Source organism: Calidris pugnax, unplaced genomic scaffold (assembly GCF_001431845.1).
Source record: "Calidris pugnax isolate Ruff unplaced genomic scaffold, ASM143184v1 scaffold188, whole genome shotgun sequence".
NCBI lineage: Eukaryota > Metazoa > Chordata > Aves > Charadriiformes > Scolopacidae > Calidris > Calidris pugnax.
Window position 1 is genome coordinate 1947706 of NW_015091257.1, and position 25069 is coordinate 1972774.

Below are 25069 nucleotides of genomic sequence, written 5' to 3' on the forward strand. Positions count from 1 at the left end.
TCTAAATGTGTCTGCTCTAAGTGAAGTGAGAAAAAGTATGCGCAAATCCTGGATTCCCTTACGTAGATACTTAAACAAAATAACAAATAAATTATATTGGATTTAGACAAATAAATGCCTTTGTAAATCTCAGCCTTTATTTTCTAGCTAGCTGCACTCCCATTGTTTTCTTCTTCTTACAGTTACTTGTCATACAGATCATACTCACTTCGATTTCTGCATGCCTAAATATATTCTTCTATGTAGGTTCTTGAATATGAAAATGCCAAAGCTTGTCCACAAAAAGGAGATGTTGGTGCTGTTTTTGTGCAAGCTTTTTTTTTTTGTTTGTTTCATACAGTTTTTCAAATAAAATAAAAGAAAGACTATATATAGATTAAAGAGTCCTACCCGGTTGCCTTCAAACTTTGAGCGATCGTTGTTTGCCTTTGCTGTTTTTTCTGCAAGTTTCTTCTGCCTTTGAGGGCCTTTTCCAAAGAAAATGTAGTTGACAAAGGCGTATTCAAGTAAGGCCAAGAAGACAAATACAAAGCAGCCCATAAGATACATGTCAATGGCTTTAACATATGGAATTTTAGGCAAAGTCTCTCGCAGATGAGTGTTGATTGTGGTCATAGTCAGCACAGTTGTAATTCCTACACAAGGGAAAAAAAAAGACCATATGTCTTATAACTCCAAGCAGATTATGCATCAATTTTTTTTTCATTTTTGGCAAATTTGCCTTGTCAGTGTGAAGATATCTCTCAGGTGGCAACACTGCAAAAGAAAGTAAAATTAAAGCTTGATAAATTATTATTCTGTTACATTACTTCCTTCATATGATCAGAGGAACAGCTAACAAGGGAGCCTGGCACCACTGCCATGAGTTACTGTAGCTTCATGGAAGCCAGTGTAGCTGTACTGAAGATCTCCTCCATGAAGACCAAACTGATCTGCGACAGGAAGGCAAACAGTTTGCCAAGCATTTAATGGTGTCCTCTTCCAACATGGTGCTGCTCAACACATCACAGAGAAGTTTTTAGAAAGTGACAGAACTAACTGGGGGTCTGGATAGATAAAACTGTGTGCACATATTTAGGTAGAGCATTCATGTAGATGCTGAAAGATTCCTCTCATGCAGTTTTAAATTTCTAAGAGTTAAGTAGTTGGTTGAAGTTAGTCCTGTAGGCTCCCCCTGTAGTGGGTGGAGAGAGACAGGGACCTTTTTAGAGCAGTTCATCCCATCTGTTTTAGACACCTATTTCAGAAAAGGACAATATAGAAGAGGGATTTAAGATGACTTTTAGAGCAACAGTCTAATTTCTACATAGAAAGAAGTGAGAGGAGCAGTGAGAGGCAGACAGGTTTGTGCATTTGTGGAAAGAAGGTGAGAAGGAGAGAGTGCATAATTTTTATTGTGATTGACTGGGCACTAAGCGAGTACCTAGAAAATCTATAAGGTATATCAAACCCTCATTTATTTACCTAGGGATGGACATAGCACCTGAAAATATATTACAGAGCAGTGTTTTGAAAAGCTGGTAAGAAAAGCAAATTTATTGGCAGTCTGCTTGAGTTCACAATAAATTGCAGGGTCTGTATCTCTGGAAATTTTATGAAAATCACAAATCACAGGTGGCTGAAAACACAAATTTGTGCAATAAGTCTACGATGGCAAAAGAGGCAAGCCATTCTAATAGGGGTTCCCTCCATGACTATTTTCTCTGATTCCTTAATTATACCATCAATTTGTAAGTAGTCACTAAAATACAGGCAGAACAAAAGCAAAAATGAAAGAAAACTGCTATCATATTATAAAACACAGCTTATTTTACCTGAAGAGACAGAAATAAAGACAATATAACTCAAAATCAAGCTGTCTGTGTAAACAGTGTCACTCCAGGGAACTGTGGTAGTACCCTATGAGGTTCTGTAACAGATATTTTGTATATTTAGTAGGTCAGCATCATACAGTTTTCAGTGCTTTTTCTCTAAACTGTGAAACAACTGTGTGTTGATGTCAGATGTTTCACATCTTGAAATACAGGAGAGACACACAGAGCACAAGCTTATTTAAAATTTTTACTGGGCATAGCTCACCCAGCTTTGCAGTAATGAGTATAGCTGATGGTTTTTTTACCTAGAGAAACTTTGACAAAATCTCTAGAAAAGCTCCATGTGAGTGTAGGGAACAGGGGTAATAAGGGTGGAGAACTGCAACAAACCCTGTCGTACGTTTGCAGCCCAAGGGATTTCATTAGCCTGAGTTAGCGTCTGTCCTTGTAGGATTACCTGCTGCTGCTTCCCATGAGGGATTCAACGAATCAGCTAAGATCCAATTGTTTCTTGTATCAGAAATCCCAGAGATTCCTTTTAACACACCCTTGGCATCTCACTAGCACCCCACAGACGCTAGTAGGTCAACACAGTACTTAGAAGCCTGCCCAGTGAAGGTTATGGTGCCCACAGTTTTGGGGCCTGTTCCCAGGCTGTTATCTAGATTCCAGAGAGAAGGCCTTAAACACCACACAGGGAGAGTTTGGTGGCTCTCTTAGTGATCCAGAAGATTAAACACACTGAATAGAAAGGTGGCTATCACTAACCAAAAGAAATACATCCTCTGGGAGATCCTGACATCCTGCAGGCAAAGGATCAATAATTTATTTTAAAGCACAGCTGGAGGAGAAGGAGCTGGCACTCACCTATCGTATAAAAACAGGATAATCTTATGATTACAGTCCTTTCCAAGAGTCAGAACTCTTGAGATTATTTTGCTCCTCGCTCAAAGGACTAAATTTAGGAACTTCTAGGGCTAACTAGCAACATCTCAATTTTGAACAGAACGGTGTTTTTTAATATTTCTCTTGAGATCAGCCCTGTGTCAGCCTCCATGTCTGCAGTGTCCATAGCACGTAGTCTCCGGAATGAGCTGGCCTTTGCTCCATGCCTGGGTTTCCTAAGGACTGTACAGGGAATTCTTCCTCTAACAAATACCTAAGCCAGCAGGCATTATTCTTCTCTGTACTGTGCTTTTCAGAGCCAGTCAAATTTGATACCATTTCATATCAGCTTCAGACTCATAAGAGGGGCTATACTAAAGAGCACAGGATCAGACCTATGGTACTGAGCTTTATTATACAAACATCACAGACGTAATCACCAAGGCACTAATTTTTTTCACAGAAGAACCTTCTAGATAGATTTTCTTCCTCTCAAAAGGACTTTATATCAATTGGAAATAGAGCATCTGGACTCCTGAGCTTACTTTGAATGTACTCTCTGATTTCTGTTCTAATATTTGTGTTATCACAGTACAGTAGTTGATGAAGTTCTGCTACACAGAAATAGGCCACATGAGAGAGTCCTATTCCTTAAACAAGGAAAAACTGTGTGAACCCATTACAGAAGGGCATGGAATGTCACTGTGTTTGGTAACTTCTGTCTAACCATCTGTTCTCTGCGGTCCTGGCTGGCATGTAGAAATCTAGATGCTGACTGATGTGTTTGAAGTGTTCCCCTCATTCTGTCACATGTCTCCAGGGTGGATGTGGATACAGTAATTAATTTATTAATACATCAGAACTGTTTGGACTCTTCATCCCACCTCCCATTAAGCTGCTACTTAGCTGCAACGTGCTGAACATGCACTAGCTGCTGAGTGGTGACACTAGACTGTGTCATGCCATATGCATCAGCTAATCCACAATTCCTGCAGAATTACTGCACAGTAACTGCAGTTAATCTACAGTATCTTCAGTTACCCAAGTTCAAAGGCTAGGACGTAATATGATACTGCACAAATGTATAGCTGTAGCTGCCCAGCATGCATTGGTATGTGGGACCTTGGGAGGCATCAGGTACAGAGATGGGGAATCATATCGACACAGGTTGGGGTCATGGTTTGCTGTGCTAAATATCAGAAAAACAAAGGAATGAGGGAATATGTTCCTGTTTTAAGAAGAGAAGAGAGCATAGCAGGAAGCTATACAGCATAGGCTTAGTGTCAACTTTTGGGAAGGAAGCTATATGCTGTTGGGAAGCACAGGATGAAGACACGATTTGGGATGATATGAGAGGCAGCAGTAGTCAAAAGGATTTATGGATCCATTTAATCCTCCTTGTCTATAGCTATCCTGGAGTATGCTTCTTAATAGATGAAATATTTCCTGTGAGATCATTTGAAGCCACCTTCCCTTATCTAAAGGATACTTTGATCTGAAAAGGCCATGGACAGGGATCACCAACCTGTGCCAAATACATGGGGTTTTACCATGAGGTAAATGGCACATTAAACTGCCACAAAAATGCACTTGGCATATCGTGCATTCTGAGGGTTAGGTGGAATGTCACAGTCCATAGTTGATGTGCCCCTGCACTTGGAACTAGCACATGGTTCTTGAGGTCTGTTTCTGCTACTGCCATTTAAAGCAGGCAGGACCTCAGGCAGAGGCTTGGAGCCACACTTGTCTTCCCACAATGAACTGAACTAAAAGCCCACGCTTAAGCCCTTGGAGTAGGATTCTGGAGCTGGTCCCCTCATTGAAGCTACTGACAGCAACATTAACTTTGATAAGAACAAGGCTGGGACCCATATGAGCAGCTCATGTCAGAGATTTAGCTAAACTCTTGCATGGAGGCAAAAACTCATCACTTTTGAGGCAATACTGGATGACATGATTTTGACGTAAATGATTTTGGAATATCAAAATACTGACATCACATTTCAGTCTTTAACAACCTCTGAAGGCTACATTCAGTCTGACATTTTAATGTCCCACTCATTCTCAGCACATACCAAGGGCAACTCTTGCTGCTGATGCATCATAATTGATCCAGAATGACACCCATGATAAAATGGTAATCAGTATGGAGGGCATGTAGGTTTGAAGAATAAAGTATCCAATATTTCTCTTCAACCTGAAGCTCAGTGAGAGTCTTGGATAGGCACCTGAGGAAAAGGAAGGGAAAAAGGAGTTATTTATACTGAAGAAAAGACATTTGCAGATACTTGTCTTCAGTTTCCGTAGAAACCAAAGCACGCACATTTTATGGGGTAGTATGACATCTGCAGAACAGTAGGGAAAACGCCTTCACTGTATTACTGGTTAGTATTAAAAGAAACCTTGCAGTGAATATAGTAATATTCAAGCAATTAGTATTTGCGAAGAAAAGAGAGAGTAACTTATTCTAGATTAGTGAACAGATGGGTAAGCACCGGTTAGTTTTTAAAAACAGATGCTTAGGTCTCCATGCAAAATGCTTATTCAAATACACAGTTTTATGTATTTATATTGAGAAGATTACTAATGTGCATAGTTTTGTATTTACATGGAAGAGTAGTTCATGAGATGGCACTTCTTAATTACATCTGAACTATGAGAAACACGCTACCTGTGGTGTCAAAAATAGATTGTAATGAAACCCAGTGAGGAAAAGCCTTCAGAGCAGATCCAAAGGACTATAACTCAATTACAGCTGGACAGAATTTTTATTCTAAAAATATTTTAAGCAATGAAAAGATGAAATTTTTTGTGTCTGTATGTATACATACATAGAGTATATATATATGATTCATGAATTGTTACAATTGGAGCAAATAGATAATAAAAAAAAGGAATAACCTCGATGTAAATGTTTCAAACAAAATATTTTATTATTTAACTGAAAACTGGTTTATTTCAAAGTTGGTGTTAATATTACCGAGTATATTTTATGTATTTAGAAGTCTAAAACAGTTGAAAAATCATGACTTTTTTCACAGAGTGCAAAGACAGTTAAATGTGAGTACAGCTGTACAAGAAAAAGGTAGTCCTGCACACAATACTAGTTCCATGCTTTCAATGTTTGCATTATTAGTCTTAGCTATGATACTTCTAATAGCTCATTTAAAGCTCTAGTTATAGACAACATCTTAAAAAACACTTCTGAACACACTGAGGGCCCAACTAGATACTAGATCCCACTGCAACGATTCTAATGCAAATATGTACAAGATACAAAAGATTACATCTACAAAGAAAAAACTGCAAACTTCCCTTTAAATTATGTTCATATGTTTGCAGATGAGCATAAGAAATTATACTTGCACAAATACACAAGAATGGTGGATTTCCTGAGAGAGAAGGTGAAAGAAGGAATAGAAAAATGCAGATTTCTTTTCATCACATTCCTAGTAGTCAGGTACACTTTGAGTCATATCACAGAAAAAAAAGCTACACCATTTCCAGGCAGCAGAAGCACCCAGGGAGCATCAAACTTAATGCAACTACCCTTAACTCTTTTACCAAATAATCTCTGAAGAACTAGCACTGGAAAAAGAAATCTGTGGTAGATGTATTTGATTGCTGTGATTACTTCAAACAGTAATAATTTTTTTCAGGATGAAATGTCTTCAGGCTTCACCAATAGAATATTATTGGAAGAGTCAGAAGAATTTATTTCATCATGAAAATCAGACCAAGGTTTTCTGCTGTCTAAAGCAGTCAACATAATTTTCAGCAAAGAACCATTTAGAATTTAGCTTGCTTAAGATCCTCATTTTCAATTGACCAATGTTTAATTTCAAAAGACAAATTTTCTCTTTGAAACTATGCCTGCTTTTTTGCTTACAAAGCTTTAGTTTTCCATTGAGCTTCTTATGAAACAATTTCTATGGCCTTGTGTCTGCAGGCAATGTAAATAAAGCAGGAGCATACCCTGCCATCATGAAATACATTAAAAATATAGCAGATTTGATCACCTTTCTGCAGTAAGAGTAATGCACTTTCTTCAGAAAGAAATCTTTATAAAGTTCTGTTGAGGAAAATAATTTCATGTAATACCCCACCCATGTAAAGGATTCTCTATAAATCTCTTCCAAAAGTCCTGTCCAGGTCTGGGTGTCTGTGGAATATGATTGATAGAAGTGATGACTGGAAAATACCCCATAAAATACTGATTATTTGATAAATAATCATCTGAGACATTCATTCAAGAAGGTTCAATAGAACTGAATCACTGAATCAAAGCCTCTTTTTGGGTTGCTTCAGTGCCAAGGACCCTGGACACATTGAGGAACCTCAGAGAAAGAAGAAAGAAAGCACTTTGCTAGTGAAAGTGCTAGGGAAAATGGTGTGGATGGAGGAGGTGTGTGTTAACAGCGGAGAGAAGCAATGTGTCATCTACGTCAGTAATACTCAATAATGAAATCCTTAGCTGAGAAACACTGTAACAGAGCAAACTTTAGACATTTATCTTGAATGCTTTAGCCCCAGCCATCATCCATTACCTTATCACCATCTCCACCTAAAGAGAGAGGTAATTACCGAAACTAGTGGGTCTCAAATAGCAGTTGATTATGCAACTCACTTTAACACATGAGCTAGGTGTCCAAGCTCCGATTACATTTATGGGAGAGTCAGTTCATCTAATCAGTCTAGTAAATGAAACCTGGAGAATTATCCATCTCCTCCTGAAATAGACTCCCATTGGTGGGCTGAATTTGTCTCCAGATTCCATGGACTTAATTGAAAGATTAGAGTCCCGTCCACTAAGACACTTAGTTTATATGTAAACACTGAAATTACATTCACCTTAAATCAGAGGAAGATGAATCCCTGCCTTGCAAGTCTGAGGGCAGGTTTTGAGGGTCTGTAGCTCCTGGACAACCTAACCAAAAGCCTTGCTGGCATCACAGCTACTTACTTACTGGAGTTGACACATTGCTCAATTTCACAGAGGTAAACAGAATGCTGTCCTGTTTTGTGGTCATTTTTCAAGCTCAGATGTTATTGGTAGGTCTGGATCTCAGGAAATTTCAGAGTAATTTGGTCTTTGAATAGCTCAGGTTGAAACTGACACATAAAATGTTAGCCCTGTTTTTTTACACTATGCAGTAGGATTTCTCCTTTAGGTAGCTTTCCCGGAGACTACAAAAGTTTGTATTACTTTCACTTGTATTACTTTTATGCCTTCACAGATGATCTATTTGCCCTGCCTGCAGTCTGCTATAATATCTCACCTCTAGCAAACAGACCACAGGAATCTGTGGGGGAAAAAAGAATTAAAAGAAGGAACATTCCTTATTTCCCCTACTTATTTTCCCCTCTTTGTTGAGATGGCTAAAGCTCAGTGAAAAGGATGGATCCTAACCTGCATGGAACAAACATTGTAAGTTCAGATCTTTATTTAGGAACCATCTTGTGCAATTTATTTAATAAAAATGGATTTCTTGTGAGCTCAACAATTACACTGTTACTTGCCTGATTATGCTTGGATAATGATTTGTCAATTAAGGCTCAGTACATTTAGAGATTAATTACCAGGAAATTCTTGTTGTTAACATTCCATCAAAATTTGTTTTTGCCTAAAGAACAGGGTTGTTGTTCAGGGACCAGATTTGTTACCCTTCCTCCCATCTCATGTAACATGTTGATGTCTATGGGCTAATGTAAACAGTACAGGAATAACAGAATTTGACCTGAAGTATGTAAGTCTAACAACAGTATTGAGAACGCAGGCATGAAAACAAATACTTAATCAATAACTGAGTTCAAAATATTCCTCTTTCACATATTTGGGCAGTTGGTAAAAAGTAATTACTTGTTTCTATTTCAATTTCATTAAAAGCTGCCAAGCTGAAACATCTAGCTCCAAGGCTAAATTAGTCTCTTGCTGTTTTATCCAAGTATGAACCAAGATAACAGAGATGGTCAGTTACAAAATTCTTATTTTAATCTGTTCTTCTGGGAAGGTTCTTTGGCAAATTAGAAATGTACTTTACAGATTGATCTTTCAGAAAACAGCAAATAATTAATTTTCAAATCTTTTAAGACTACCCTCCTCTTACCAACAGGTTGCTAATCTGACTCTGACTGCTGTACATCTTGAAGTTTTAGATGTTTGACATTCCTGTTCAGTTTCCGAGCATTTCTGGATAACAAACATTTAGGGGACAGATTCAGCTCACAGGTCTAGGCACTGAACTTCAGGTGTTTGGATGCAGACATTTACACATGGATGGCACATAAACTCTCAGTGTAAACCATGGAGATCCAGATTTGCAGCCAGCTGATTCTAAGGGTGTGATTGAATTGCCTATATAGAGATGTCTAATGACATTTGAGATGCCTTAGGCTACTGATAAATGAACTTAACAATAGTTAAGCAATTAATACTGAAGCACTAACATGGCACATAGGACACAAAACTGTAAGGCTCCAGAACAGCAGCCTAACTGCTAAGCAGTTACCTACAGCTACAGCATCTCAAGAGGCACAAGATACCTGTGTTTAGGCAACTGAATAGTGTCCTAAGAGCTATTCACTTGACAGAATAGAGGTATTCAAGAGCTGAATAGCTCTTTAGGCTCCACAGACAGCACTGATTTGATATCTTTTGCCTATGGGCTTAATTCAGTTACTGACACATGGGCATCTCGTGTCATTCTAGATGTCTTATGGTAGCCTGTATGGCCTTCAGTTGGTGTTAGAAGGATAATCAAACCAAATTTTTCTTCTTCAGGGCAATTTATATACTCTTTTATTTCCATCATGGATAAAGAGAACAAGCTTTTCCTTATGCCTTTGCAAATGCTCTCTAGACACTTGAAAACTTTATTTCCCACCAAGTGTTCTCTTTTTTTTTTTTTTTTTTTTTTTAAATATATATATTCTAGTGTACTTGTTGCTTGTGCTTTATTTAGTAGTAAATTGTGGAATAGAGGAATTTATTGTTAATTTGGCAGTAGCGGTTTTTAAAAACCATATACTGACTGAAACATGAGCCAGAGCTGATTGCTTTATTAAGCTAATAATGAATGTTAAGAGTACATATTTTCAGGTTTTTTTTTTTTTTTTTTTTTTTTAAACTACATCATCATACCTGGCTCCCCATAAACCCCATGTACACCATTTTCCAGACTTCCTACTTGCTAATTTTCCCTAGACTCTCTTCTGCTCCACAACTGCCTTGAAGAGTGCTATCCACAAATGTGCAGCTCAGGCCTTAGCAATGCAAGTCAGACTCCTTGGAAGATGTGGGGTTTTTTCCATTTTTTTCCCCCAAAAGATATTAATGGTTCATGTTCAGTCAGAGATGAATAGTAACCCCTAGATTCATACACACAGAAATCTGGCCTAACCTAGTATTCCCTGTCCTGAATTTGCATAAGAATAGTTAGTTGTATAAATGTTGCACTTTGCACTTGCCCATACTTACTTTTATACTTTTTTCCCTGACCCATTAGGCTAATTTGGGAAGATAATTTTTAACTCTAATGCTATGTTTCAACATGCGTGTAGTTCCGCCAGTATTCTTGCAGCCCCACACAGCTTTATGTCATTAGCTATGGGTTTTTTCTCATGCTTATCGTTGCTTCTCAGTAGTAACTATGGGAACAGGTTTTTCCATTTGCATAAGTTACACAAGATTATACAGCACTGTTCCTAATGGACGATAGGAGAAATAACTACTCCAAAAGCTGTTTATGGCGTGACTCTGAAGTCTTCTTTTAGTTTCATGCAATCAAAGCACACTAGTACTGAAATCTCTGAAATGTTCACTGAGATACTGTGCTCAAAGAACTAATATCTTCCCTTGAGACTTCAGTAACCTCAAAGCCCTCAAAAAATAGCATGCCTGACTTATTTTCCACAAAAATGTAGAAACTGGCCCTAATTACTAGGACCATAAAAAAGTAGGGTCTTGAGAAGAAATTTGAAAAGACTGTGCTGACTTTATCCATCAGATTCACTAGCATGCTTCAGATTTACAATTAAATATGTGGTTTTGAGAAACAAATCTGATGTTTCCCCTGCATGGAAATACTTATCACAAAATTTCATAATTAATCAAGCATTTTCATAATGGCCTGTACCAAAATAATAGTAAATGCAGTATCAGGTCTTCGTCAGTGACAGAAATTATATGCTTAGAAAATGGTAGAAGAAACAGAGTAATCTGTTCTTTCTGACTGTCTCATCCTACTACCTAATGTCAAGCTGTCTTAAACCCTGAAGCATGAGACTTTTTTACTCCTTCCACAAGTTTTTTTGGAAGAACTGTTATGAATCTGAATATTTCGTCAGTCATATAAATGTTTTCATTCCCTCTCGTATTTGCTTCATAGCTCTTTGGATTTATCTTTTTCCTGAATTTAACATCTCTCTCTCATTTCTAAATTAATAAATCATGTCTTTACTTAAATACTTCACATGGAACTAAAAGGTGGCATTGAACTGTCATAAAAGCTTCCCAAATAAGTTTTCTGTATTTGCACTGTTGTCCAAAGAGCTATTCCACAAAAGTATATCCCATCTTGTGGAGGGGCAGGGAAGCCCTGAAGGCTGCTGAAGGTAACACTGGGTGCAGAACAGAGGGATACAGGATTAGAGTATTGATTTATCTTTAAAACACCCTTCCATTCACGACGATAAACAAGAACAGCAGCAGTTGGCAAACCCCCTCATATTAATTTCAATCCCAGCAATATTTACATTTTGTTCTGAAATACAACTTGTGTTTCTGTGTACTTTGAAACAGTTGCTGTATCCAAAGAGTGGGTGAAGTGATGCTTACAAACATAATAGATCCGTGCTTCATTTGTTCTAGTGTGCTGGGACAGATGGAACAGCACACTCCTCTGGTCTGAAGAGTACTGAAAATCTGGAAGTCCCAAATAGTGATGGCTTTCTGTGGTTTTTTTGGTCTTTTCACACATAACATTTTCCTATGCTGATGCCTAATATTAAACATGTAAATCAACATTGTGCTTTGCCACCTGAAGACATCCAATGCTGTGAGTTACCAGTAACTTTTATTACATCCTCAAGGTAACAAGGACAAAAGCGAGGGGTTTAATTTTAGCATCTTAACAATGATAACAAAAGCACTGGCTATGTATATATACTGTACTATGTACCCATCAGTGCAAATCAAGTTACAAAAGGCATTGCATTCACTACACAACGACAGAACAAACATGCACTGAAAAGTTGTAAGGAGGTGTTCATGAAAACAGTGGATTTTTGACCTAGTATGCCAAAACATACTTATGTATGATCAGTAACCCTGTAGGCTACATTTAAACTGATGATTCAGAGGTGAATGACTTCATATTTATTTAGATCATAGATATTTAGGCGCCTGATTAAGTATTACACACATATACAGAAGGAAAAGAAAAATAAACAAGAAATGCTTTTTCATGGGCTTCTGGCTCCAGGCTTTTTCAATTTCTTTAGCCAAACACACAACGCAGTGCTAAGACTATATATAATTACGATTAATAAACCAGTAATTCTCATACACAAGGAAATTAAACACAAAATGGGCACTTGCCTGTGGCAAAGACAACATTCTTTGACACCAGTCTATATTCCACGATGGAGAACTGAGGAAGCTCAATCCTCTCCACGCCAGTGACTGCATTATCTCCACCTCTCCAGTAGAACTCTATGTCATCAGTTGTGTAGCCATCTGCAGGCCAAGCAGGAGAGTAAGTCAGAAATAACAGCAGACTCAAATGTAGCTTCAAACACAGTACACACGGTTTGTCATTTGAGACAACGAAAAGAATTGGAACAGCTGGAGTGGTGCACGGTATTTTATTCTGTATGACTGTGGGAAGGTCTTCCAAAGAGCTCTGCCATTACAGTCTACACAGGGATTTGAGGCAAAATACTCTGTTTTCTTTTCCTTTTTTTTTTTTTTTAGTATAACACTCCTAAAATTCATATAAGGATTAATGTCCCCAATGAAACAGAAATTGCTACCCAAAAATCTGCAAAATTGCAGATTAGCATGATTTAAGACATCATATGTATTTAGCTCTGAAACCAAGTTTATATTTATGCTGATAATCAGCAGGAAAAGGTGGATTATTCAATGAATACAGACGAACATAACTGGGGCAGATCTTTTCCACTCATACTAAATCGCACCATTTCCATTAGCTTCTGTAGTGGAGGACTGCAGTTGAATGTAGATTATATACCAGTATTTTCTGTATATGACCAAGAATCTCTGGTCAGTAGCAGAAATGGATCAGGATTTGTGCTCCTGAAGCACAAATATACACCTGAATATTGCAATCCTAGGACATAACTAGAGGGAAGAGAGAATCTGGTTCTGTGTGGAACAGAATTGCAAATCATAAATGGGGCTGATCTGAAAGCCCGGGAGGGGTCCTGCAGCAAGACCATCCATGCATAATAAAAGCACACAGAAAGAGAATGATATCACAGTGTTTGCTCTCTCGAAAATGGATCTGATTAAAATATGAACATTAATTCTCTTGTGTTGAAGATAAGCATCCAGTCACTGCCTCTGCCAAGTTGGGCTGAAGCAATAAATGGCTTCAATCTGTCCCAAACTCATTTTTCTAGGATGTATCCATCCATATAGAAATGGATGACCCTTTATATTTTTTCAAAAAGTCAAATAAACAAACAAAAACCCCAAAAGGTGCTAATTACATGATTCACATAGTGTTTACAGAGACCACTATAAATATGACACATTTCTATAAGAGGAAAACTGTCCCGCATCTGAACTAGGTTTTACATGTGTTTTCTTATATACATACAGCTTTCTATTTCCAGAGTGCAGTTCTGTTCATCTAACGGGTATCTTCTCAAGTCCATCATACAAGCTGCAGTGGTTGTGATTCTAAAACACAAACATCAAATACAATTACTGTACAGCCAGTAATACAGGTTTTGTTGTTTATTTTTCAAAGTGAGGACTCTGAAGAATAGCTTACAACAATTGAGAATCCGGTCGATCGTTTTACACGGAGCAGCAGCTTAATACAGCAGCAGCTACACTGACTGCAATGGAACAACTCCCTGCACCTTACTTTTCTGTAGCCAGTCCATTTGGAGTTCAATGGACCTATCTGCACATGCAAATACTACACAAAAATTTGCTGAGACTGAAGACTATGACTTTATAACAGAAAAAGTGAAGATAAAAACATCTGCTACAAATGTCAAAGTGATCAGAGTTGTGTCAATAACTGATTTCTTGGTTCTACGGCAGCTCTAGAAAAAACTTGAGATACTGAAAAAAAGTCTTAAGTCAAGAAAAATGCTTTGTTCCATAGCTGAGTATACCTCTCTAGTTTTCAAATTTAAAGAGGATTTTGTAATGAACCACCGTATTGAATTTTAAATTTTATCTCCAAATAGCAATATATTTTAACTTTTTTATTTCTAATGCTGAATTTGCAAAACACTTTTGTAATGAAGAATCTGCATTTTTAATCCAGGTCTTGTATATCAGGAGTGTCAGCAATACACATGTACAACTAAAACAATTGCATTAACAGCTTCACACTGCATTTGCACTTTATTTTTAAATTAATGGATTTATATGTTTGTACCAACTTTTAGACAGATATAACCACATGCTCACAATTAATCTTTCAGTGTTTTGCTGAATCATAGTCTTCACCAAGACTATGTAGGTTATTATGTATTATTTCCATATAATGAAGCCATATAAATTTTGCATTTATATTATGTTCTGGACCTGACTAGGTCTGTTCCTTAATGATCCATTTCTGATATAAGCAAGACATGGACTTTGTACACAGTTAATTCCTAAACAAATAATATTCTGGTGATAACTTATGCTCATAACAGAAGAGGGGAAATGCCTTAAATAGACCTCTAACGGCTAGAACCCTCAATGTTAACGTTTTATCAATGTGTTTTCTCAGTTTTGAAGCTTTCTCTTTAATCCCTTAACCTTTCAGAAATGAGAGTCTTCTAATTTGGTAAACTAGTTTAAAATTCAGGGGTAACTTTTTCAAGATGAGAAAAGTAGTTAGGTGCATTTCTTCAGCTCCTTCACACTAATAAAAAACTGGTGTTATTATGAATACCTTATCCAATTCTCACAGAAAAGGAAGGAAAAATGGTTATCCTTAGCATATAGGTTATTTCAGACAAATAACTTCACAAAATATCCAAAGGAAGGGATTAAGACCATTATAACTATCTTGTAGGACAACAGAAGCCATCTTTCTCTTACTGAGAAACTGCTTCTGCAAGAAAATATTATAATTTCTTTGCAAATGCAGAGACAGCTGTATGAGCACAAAGGCAATGGATGGGCCAGGAGAGAAAAAAAGCTCAAGGATCAGTTACTCAGCATGTGTTCTCACTTGCGCTCCTACCAGTGGCCAGTAAGAAAGGTACACACCTGATGTTTGTCTTTCCCAGCCATATCTATGGCATGATCATGCCTTTGCCACTGCTTCCCACTCTGGGTGTCCTCTGAATACCCTTATGTTAGTCCCACAAGCTTTCAGGGATCAAGCATTATATCACAAGAGGATACTTCAGGTCAATCCTCCTCCAGCTGCCTGCTGAGAGATGCTCCGGTTCCTCTGTTAACACATGTCCCACTGGGCTGGAACAGCTTATGAACAACAATTCCTCAGCTGTTCTGCACTTTAGCAGGATATTTTCTTTGCACTGAACATTTACAAGTGCCCTTCTGGACCTTCAAGCAAGGTGTTAGACACAGGGCTATTACTTATGACAATTAATGTCTCCTCAGTATGACGACTACTAGCTGCTCTAGCTAATCATATAAAGTCAGTACTAGCCTAGGGTCTTAGAGGAGAAAACTTAGTCTTTAATCTGTGATCAGCTTTACAAAGCCATACTGATTGTGCAATCAAATGATCTTGTTCCAGAGTCAATTGATAACTGTGCTCTAAGTAAAACAAGCAAGCACACCTGAGCATTGCTGCTGTGGGGTTTCTATCCCATGCTTTGCTTTAGTACGTTCCCCTACACTGATGGAGCACTCATTTAAGATCCTGCAGCAGAATCCACCACGAGCTAAGTTGATAAAGGAGGGAGTGTGGTACCAGCATCTTAATTACTATGTTGTATAACTAGCTTTAAATGCCAGACATACAGAAAACATGCACTTAAAAATGATTAATTTGACAGAATTAGTAAAAATTATGCAGCTGGCAAACTTGCATTCTACTTACTAATTTCCTTATGACTTTTTAAGGAAAGTTTTTTTTTTTTTTTTTTTGGCCTGTTCACATACCATAGTGGTTCTGTGTGAGAAGTTCCAATACCAGAAACTGCATATTCTTGCTCGAAAAACTTTTTACACTACAGCAAACTATGTTTTTAATTTCATAAATCTCCACCAGAAAAGAAGATGCAGCAGTATATAGAAACAAATTTACCCCATTTACTCAAATTAAGTTCAGTGATCAGAGGTCCCTCCTGAATGAACATTCAAGCGACCAAATTTAACTTGCACAAATGCTCACCAAAAGCAAATGTTAATTGCTCAGACTTGTGCACACTCCCAAGAAGAGCAAGTTTATTTTTTTATGGGATGGGATGCTGCCTGACACAGCGGGACAACAAGGTTTCAAGAATTCATCATCACAGGAGTGACAGAGAAACAATTACGAGTCAGACAAAGATAAAGCAGTAGAGACACACATATGTTTTGGGTGAAAGCAATACACAAAAGAAATATTCTTAATTGTTTAAAATTTCCTACTCAAGTTATCTGTCCTCTGGGTATAGCTTCTCATACCCTTCTCTGCTAATTTGTCACCAGGCTGATTGCCTTTGATTATTCTGAAATATTGTATAGGAGCCCCAACTGTAATGTGCTGGGAGGTGCTACATAAACAACTGACGGAAGGATATTTTCTGTCCCCCAAAAGTTCATAATATCAATCAGCATAAGCAATATATATACTTCTTATGTGACTAGGTCACAGTCCTGATGGCTAACTTGGTCCTCTTTTCATCTTGATACAGAAATACACTCATCTAAAAATGAACAGAATTAAGTGTGGTTGCCTTCTCTGACCAATCACACCCAACCTTTTCACCTTGCAAACATCCATCATGTTTTATATTCAGGTGATAACTGTGAGCATCCTTTCAGATAAGAAAAAAAATCTATTCCTCCATTCTATTTATTTATAACATTTAGCATTGTACTGCCTGAGAACGAGAGGCCTAGATACGGCAAACACACAAGCAGTTGGCAAGACTCTATTTTTGATCTCCAGTATATAATGTCATTATTTCTTTTTTGGTCTATTGTGAGAAAAATCTGTTGTATCATCATATGTCTTGTATATTGTTCTGAACAAGGTGGAACAAAGTCAGTATCATGCCCAAAGAAAAGAATTCCCCAGAAAGGGGTTGAACTTCAAAAAGCTACTGCCCCATTCCCCCGCTCACAAACTTCTGCAGCAGCAGCAAACTGCTTTCTCTGAAGAAGAGAGGAACCCTGGATAACTGAAGGCGAAGTCTTTCAAAACTGTGATAAATTCTACATTGTTCAGAAGAGAACACAGAGTTAGTGTGGCCTTGGGATCACTTTTTTTTTATATAAATTTTTGAGGAACTACTTTGCTCCGTGGTTATTCTATAATCTGTTGCAACCCTCCAAGATTTCCCCTATTATTCTCAGTGACCCTGTGTTTTATGGTTTTATGGCACAAAAAACTCCAGGTTCACAGGATGAATCATTGCCTCCAGACTGCAGCTTGAGGCCAACACCATCAGGATGCTCTGAAGCCACAACCCATGAAGTTAGGCTAGTGGTAGAGCAACACAAAGCTCGTTTTAAATCAACAGAGCCAAGGCTCAGATACTTTGTTCCTTCTGATCACAATGTCCTGTATTTTGCGAAGATTTAATTTCAGACAGTTATCCTTCATTAAGTAACTCGGCTGCTTCACACCATGGAGATCTGACTATGGATATTGTGTTCTTTCAGAGGAAAGGGAATGGAAAGAAGTTTGCCACGCATGAGCCACTGGTGAAATCCTTGCCAAGCAAATACCATCATGTGAAATGCAGAAGAGGCATTGCTAACTTACTCAAATACACTACTTTATGACAGATAATCCTCATCTGAATGATTCAAAATGTTTTTAGTGTGCCAGAAAGACTTCTATATATTATTACGATCACAAGATTTCTAATCTCCATCACTTTTTTATTACATTGCTTGTGGGGGTGGACAAAAATATCTTGCACCATTTTTTGATATTTAACTACATGTGGAAGTAACCCTAAACTTGCATATTTGGTCAAAAGCATGTGAGATGAAAGCCTCCCTTTCCTAAAACCAGTTAGTTATTAAGACAACATTTCCTGAACATCCTAAGCTTCTTTCAAATTTCATAATAGGTCGAGTCTGTGTTTATTTTGTCTAGAAAGATTCCTCTAATTATAGTCCATATACAATATGTAATAGGGGTTAAAGAGGTGAGAAGCCAAGAACCAAGACCTGTAAAAGGTTCAACTGTTGATAAAAAAGACAAGAGCAGGTAAACTAGTCATACAATCCATCTGAACCACTTTCCGGATCTCATTAATTTTTATACTAGGGACTCCTTATCCTGCACTAGGTGTGTGCAGCAATCTGGAGTGTTATCTGTGCTTGAAAACACAAGAAACTTCCGATGATGGAAATGGAACCTTCACTGGCAAGAACTTGTTTTGATGGTATTGTTTAAATCAACAGAGCAAATGGAGTGTCCTGTCTAAAGAAAACAACTTTTTAATACTACTGAGTCTTCCATTAAGATTTTTGCTGGTGTAATTATGTTTCCTAAGGGCAGGATTTTTCAGCATTCCTGACCATAAAAGATACGACAGAAAACAAAGAAAACACAGGTCAAGCCTAAAATACATAGAAAATATGATAACAAGCTCCCTTTGTACCTCTCGTTTGAAACATAACGCATTACAGTGCTGATGCTTGTTTGACGAAATCAGTGAAGGCACCCATAGTCATGGTCTTGCCTGTGTATGATAACATAAGCTCACTTTGTACCTCTGCTTTGAAACATAACACGTTACAGTGCTGGTGCTTGTTTGACGAAATCACTGAAGGCACCCATAGTCATGGTCTTGCCTGTGGCTGTCTCCATTCAACCAGGGCTACTTGTGGCTTTTCTTTGTAGACTACACACACATCAAGAGACAACATAAGCACCCATGCTCAATTTTACTGCCTGTATTTTGGACAAAATTTTCAGGTTTACAATTAATGTTTGCCTTTCTGCTTCCTATAGCCACCGGGATTTCCAGATATGGTGACTTTACAGAAACAGATAAAACCTGACTGAAGGCGCTTCTGGCAAAATTAAGAAACATCGAGTGTGTCATTTGTTTTCTACAGGCATCTTTCAGAGTTACAGGGAAGGTTACATAATACACTACCCAATGCTTGTAATAACCTTGTACCAGAAAACAAATATCAACAATACATAACAAAAGTGATTAAATCTTCATCATGGAAGCACAGACCTGAGGCCGTAAAGCACCGTTCCGTCTGGGTGAAGGCGAATCATTCGATTCTTCACAGTAACGCCATGCACAAATGATTTCTTGTCATTTAAGAAGTAGGTGTCAGGCACCCAGAGTTGATCTGCCACTCGGTTATCAAGCGTGAGGTTGAGAGGTATGCCAGCATAAGCCAGCCTCTTATCTCTCCAATACTGTTGAAAATACATAGTCAAAGTGTAATCCTGGTGAGGAAAAAAAGAAAAGCACAACAGTCAATCATACTTGGCCTAACTAGCTTATTTAGCTGTTAGTTTAATTTAATTTTAAATACTCCTATCACTGATTAAATAATACTAATAATTCAAGTATTACTCTAGTCTAAGGAAGTATTTAAAAACTTAAGAAATTCAGCTATTATTGGTATGTTTTGTCCTGCTACTCCGTTTCTTTCATTTAGTTCCCCTGACAACTACCTGAAATTATGGTGTTTGTGGAATGATAAAGGAGGTAATAGGTAAATACTGCTATCTTCCCCATTTTAAACTGACAGATGAATGGAAAAACATTCACAGTATTTTGAAGTAGTATGCAAAATTGTATCTGAACAATAAGCTGCAAAGTTGTTGTCTATACATATGCCTTTGTGTGAGACTGCACCTTGCAGCGACAAAGATTTTCTTATCAACAGGCTACATTGGTACTTAGAAGAACAGTAAATTGCAGTAAAATCCTACTAATGTCAATGTTTAGTTTTCATAACTTTGTCAGTTAAGGTTCATGGTGTCTGCTAAGAGCTGTGATCATGAATATAAGAGCCTGAACATGGATACAGAAGCATAAAACATCCATTTAAAAATAGTTTACTTCATCTCAGAATTTGCTAACTTGATGTGGCCATGTCATAATAACGTTATGTTGAAACATTTTGAAAGTCTTGGACAGTAAGCCTCATTCATTAGCTTCATGGTATTATTTAAAACAAATAAGGAAACATTTTAAAGATAAGTAACAACAAAATTGAAAAAAAAATAATATGAAATAGCAAAAATTCCTGTTAGGAAAGAAAAACCTTTGTCTTTTCTTTCCCTCATAAATTTCAAAGTGTGGAAACATATTTTCCTTTTTAGAAATCCTCGGTTTATGCATGAAATAAGGAAGGTGAACATCAGAAAATAATACTTTTAAATGGAAAGTAATGTTTACAATTAAAGAAACACTAGTTTTAGGTCTGATAATATTGCCATATTTAACAATGAAAAAAAATGAGTTGGTAAGTGCAGGCCATTAAAACTCTGATTTTCAAATTACAGAAATGCTCTAAACAATAAAACTCTTCATGAAATTCTTCACAAAGCACTGAGAAATTTATGTGATCTCCAAACACATTTAAATATTTAGCAGCAGGTGTGCAAGCCACAGGATACCTACATTTGCATCTGGTTCTACAAGCTGGTGATGCAAAACCCCTCAGGCTTGCTGCTTTTTTGGGAAAGGATGCTTGGGCTTTCTAAGTACAGCTGTTGGGAACCGTCCATTCTTGTAACGGGTTTTGTGTGGAGACAACCCAATTTCAGGCACTGATCCTGCCCTGCTTTCCTCATGCCCTACAGTCTTTCCTTGAAATCAAATGAAACTTGAGCACGTCTTTCACACTCAGAGGCTTTGTATTTTTTATTCAGTGATTCATCCTCTTTAATGAGAGAACTGCTATAGCTTTAAGAAATCAATTTTAATTGCTTAGAAAAATAAATCATTATAGATATCTGTGACAAGCTGTTCCCATTTTAGGAAACTAATAGGAGACCTTTGAAAACAAAAGGTTCCAGTGATGGGAGAAAGGAGCCTGCGTGGAACTGCCTGGAAGGAAGCTCATTCTTCAAAACTCAAACTCAACATGACTGCTCAAGAGAACGTGTTCCGACCTTTTGGTCAGAAGCTTTCTTCGATGGGACTAACCGTCCCTGCTTATTGGTCAACGAGGTACATGGTAGACTGGGTGTAGTTGCCTTCATCCATTAGTATGTGAGGAAGACCACATCTCTCCTCAAGTTCTCTGCAACCAAGTTTGTGAGACTGATGCATTAGAGTAAATATCCTCTACCATATCCATTTTGCCTTAATTAAAGCTTGTTTCTATTAATGTTCAAAATTTGCTATGTGCTTGGCTCCTATAATGGTTTGCACATCAATGTCAAGAAACTGAGGATTATAGAAGCTGTGGGCACACAAGCAGTACATCAAAAGCTCACTATGTCTAAACATACAATATACACGCAAAATAATAGAAAGCAGAAATAAGGAGATGGGGGTGGTACTGCACAGCATTGAAAGAAGTGAACCAGTTAGCCCTAAAATATAAGGGAAGCAGTAAATTTGAGCAGAAGAGAGCTTTAGGCTAGCCTCCTTTTTCCTTTGGCTTGAGATAAAATTCATGTTAACAGCTAGCAAATGGAGTAATTAACTAGCTAAGTAAAACATATGTAACAACACATGCAGTAGTAGTCTGTCATTTTATTTGTTTATTTAACTATGGCAGGGAACAACAGAGAAAAAAGTTTACAAACTGCACACAGAAACAGCAACATCCAGCAAACATCAGGAACTTCCAGTTCCCGACTGAAAGACAAATTTCCAAAATGCATCCTCTAAGGTACAAATTTCATTAGTGCTTCCTCAATGAATCTTTACTTCTTATTTCACCTGAACTCTAAATAAAAACACCTATCTATACATCTACTAACGTATATGACTATATTTCCATGTATTGAAAGCAATAATGCCCTGAAAAGTTATTTAAAAGAGAAGTACATTATTGCATGTGAAATATCAGCTCTTACCCAGTTCTTTGCTTGGTATCTACTAAGGAAAATGCTCAAGCGGCATCTTCTGCAATGGCAATATACTATGCAGATGCACTGATGTGTCTGCCCAACCCCACGCTCTGCACTTTGAACAACAGACAGGACAGAAATAGAGAGCCCAAGAAGGCATGTGTGCTACCAGACACCTTAAAGGATCACTGTGCAATTGTTCTCTGTCAGCCTGACCTGCTCTGGAGATGATGGGATAGAAGGAATTAATATGAACCATGCTTGCTCACCATCACAGTTTTTCTGATCACCTCAAAACAAAAAGCAGCAACAAACTCGGAATTGCACTGAAACTGCTTGGTTGTACAAGGGGTGGTAAAGTGAGAAGGAAAGACCAGTTTCTTAGGGCAGCTCTACAGAAGTCACCACCAGCAGAAACTATGCATATTAAAACCCATAAGGATGTCAGCTCTCATTCTTCGATTAGCTAATTTGCCAGGCTTTGTACCAATAAAGAAAGTTTTCCCCCTTTCTACACTTCAGAGGAAAATGCAAAAGTGGTTTGAGTGTGGACTGGAAAAATGCCCTAGGTATTTGTCAGGTAAAATGAGAAAATGGACTTTTCCCCCTAGGTAAGTAGCCTACAAAGTTTATTAAGGGCTACCTTCCTTCAGGGGAGCTTATGGTATCTAGGTCTGATATAGAGGTCAACAGGGTAGATGTCTAAAGCTAGAAGAGATTAATCCCACTACAGCTACTGTATTAGGGTGCTATTATATGTCAAAGATGAAACAGAGTCGCCAGCTTTAGAAAACTCTAAATACTGTACAGAGCAGTGGACAATTTTCTCAGCATCAAAGGCCTTCATAAATCATTTTTTTTTTTCCACATCCAAGGTCCCCCTTTCCTCTCTCCAGTTCCTCACGGTAATAGATGCTTCAGGTGGAGAATAGTAACAAAATCACTCAAAGCCCTGACAGAAGGACAAACACAGTGCTTCTGAAGTACAGGAGAAATGTCCTCAAAATGGGAAAAGTTTGGCTGCAGAAGAAACATGAGTTTCCTTTTGTGTATTCAAAGACCATGGAGCGTCCTACAGGGACAAAGAATGGTGACAAGCATCCCCGATTTTTTAGCACTGCCACAGTGCCACTAATGTAAGGGAAGGCACACAGAGAGGTGTGCTGGTGTTTTTTTCAACATAGTTTTCCCTGGAGAAAAAAAAAAAAAAAAAGAAAAAACTCAAATAGTAGATATTACTTCTGAAGGAATATAGATGCAATGGTAAAGAGGCCTCTATTGCAACTTAAACAGAGCACAAGGTATCTGTATTCTTTGTGTGTATTAGCTACAATTTCAAAACATCTGAAGCAAGAATTATAGAGACTTACAAATATTCTAGGAAGCTAACTTTGTGCAAGGACATTTTTAAGCATTTTCTACATGATATTTGACTTTTCACAGACTGAGCATATCATGTAGGAAACACAACTGTGATTTAACTACAAAGCCACTTCAGAAAGGCAGAATATATTATAATATGCTACTCTACAGTACTAATGCACTGACTATAGGACTAACGAACGACAAATACTAATATGCTGGTAATACTAAAAGCAAGCCATAATTTGTTTTCTATTACAGAGTTTGTTATGCTTAGCTTTTCCCTCCTGCACTCAATAAATGTGAAAGAAAAATTAAAAAATATAGTTCAGTCATCAAAATAAAATTAACAACATTATAGCAGCAATAATGCTCTAAAATTGACTATCACTGTTTACAGTCTTGGTGTGTTATGTATCAAAGATGTTAAAGTTTTCCATTAGCTGTAAAAATGTTGTGTTTCTTCAAAATGACTACTAGATAGAACACTATAATTAATAATTATGATGGAATACTGTTAATATGGCAGTTAATAAGAAAAAATTAATCACATAAAACAAATAAATATATTAAAAATTACAGTTAATATTGGAAAAATTTACACAAAAAGAACTATTCCACTGTTTGGGAGAACAGCCTTGTATCTACTTGAAATGCAGATTCCCAACTTAGATTTGTATTTGAACCAAAATCCACATCATGGTTTTCTTGACCAACAGAGAAAGGTGATTATTACCACTGGCTTTTGGATTACTTATTTTTAATGAATTAATAAAGTAAATACTCATTCAGTGGATACACAGATATGTTGCAAATCCATGCATTAGTCCCCACATAACTTCAAGGTCCCTTCCCTCATCTTTCATATAATTTCAGAAATTAGAAGTGGCTGAACTAGTGTAAGGAGCTATTTCTGAAGCACTGGTGATTAAGCTACATTCTTCCCAATCAGCCCGAAGTGAGGTGCAAAGCCAAACTCACGAATCCCTTATTTTGACAACGTAGCTGTAAAACTGTCACCCTACTATACACAGAAGAGACCTGAGAAATAGATTCATGCACACATTAATTCATATAGTTAAATAGAAATATAACAAAGACATATTCAGAAAGGCTGACGTTAGGAAGTCAGAATTTACCAGCAATACCAGTCTGTTGTGTGAGATGATAACTTAATCATTTTCCTCAGCATTCAAAGTTTTCTAAAAGGTTCAGCAACTTTCATATTAAAAAAAAAGCTTCATTCAAGAAAAATTTACATTGCACTTTACTTGTTGACATTTTGATTTGCCCAATGTCTAAACTACATATTACTTATTTCATTGTCAGTGAATGGAGAAAATCACTAAACTCCATTCTTCTGCAAAGTCTTCTACAAGAAAGCTGCCTGATGAGAACCTCTCCCGGTGTTAGATGTAGTTCATGAGCAGCCTGCGTGAAGCAGATTTGTGCACGCACGCAGTCACACACACGTCCACCCTATCCCACCAAAGCACCATCCTCTAACGTTTCTTGGTCTACCTGCTGTTATACTCAAGAGTCATCTCACCTATAAGATCCTGATCCAGACTTCTCTCTGGCACTGCTCAAAAAACCTGTAATAATGACCAGTTG

At 37.5% G+C, this 25069-nt stretch overlaps 1 protein-coding gene across 1 annotated transcript in view; it reads right to left on the reverse strand.

Annotated features, from left to right (window-relative positions):
• The window catches only part of GABRB3 (gamma-aminobutyric acid (GABA) A receptor, beta 3), a 113833-nt gene that overhangs the window by 15672 nt on the left and 73092 nt on the right, over window positions 1–25069 (reverse strand). The window contains exons 3-7 of the mRNA XM_014960317.1: window positions 19284–19504; window positions 13544–13626; window positions 12298–12435; window positions 4775–4927; window positions 391–635 (exon numbers count right to left, since the gene is read on the reverse strand). Coding sequence (XP_014815803.1) covers window positions 391–635; window positions 4775–4927; window positions 12298–12435; window positions 13544–13626; window positions 19284–19504 — 840 coding nt within the window. The remainder of the gene's footprint in view (window positions 1–390; window positions 636–4774; window positions 4928–12297; window positions 12436–13543; window positions 13627–19283; window positions 19505–25069) is intronic.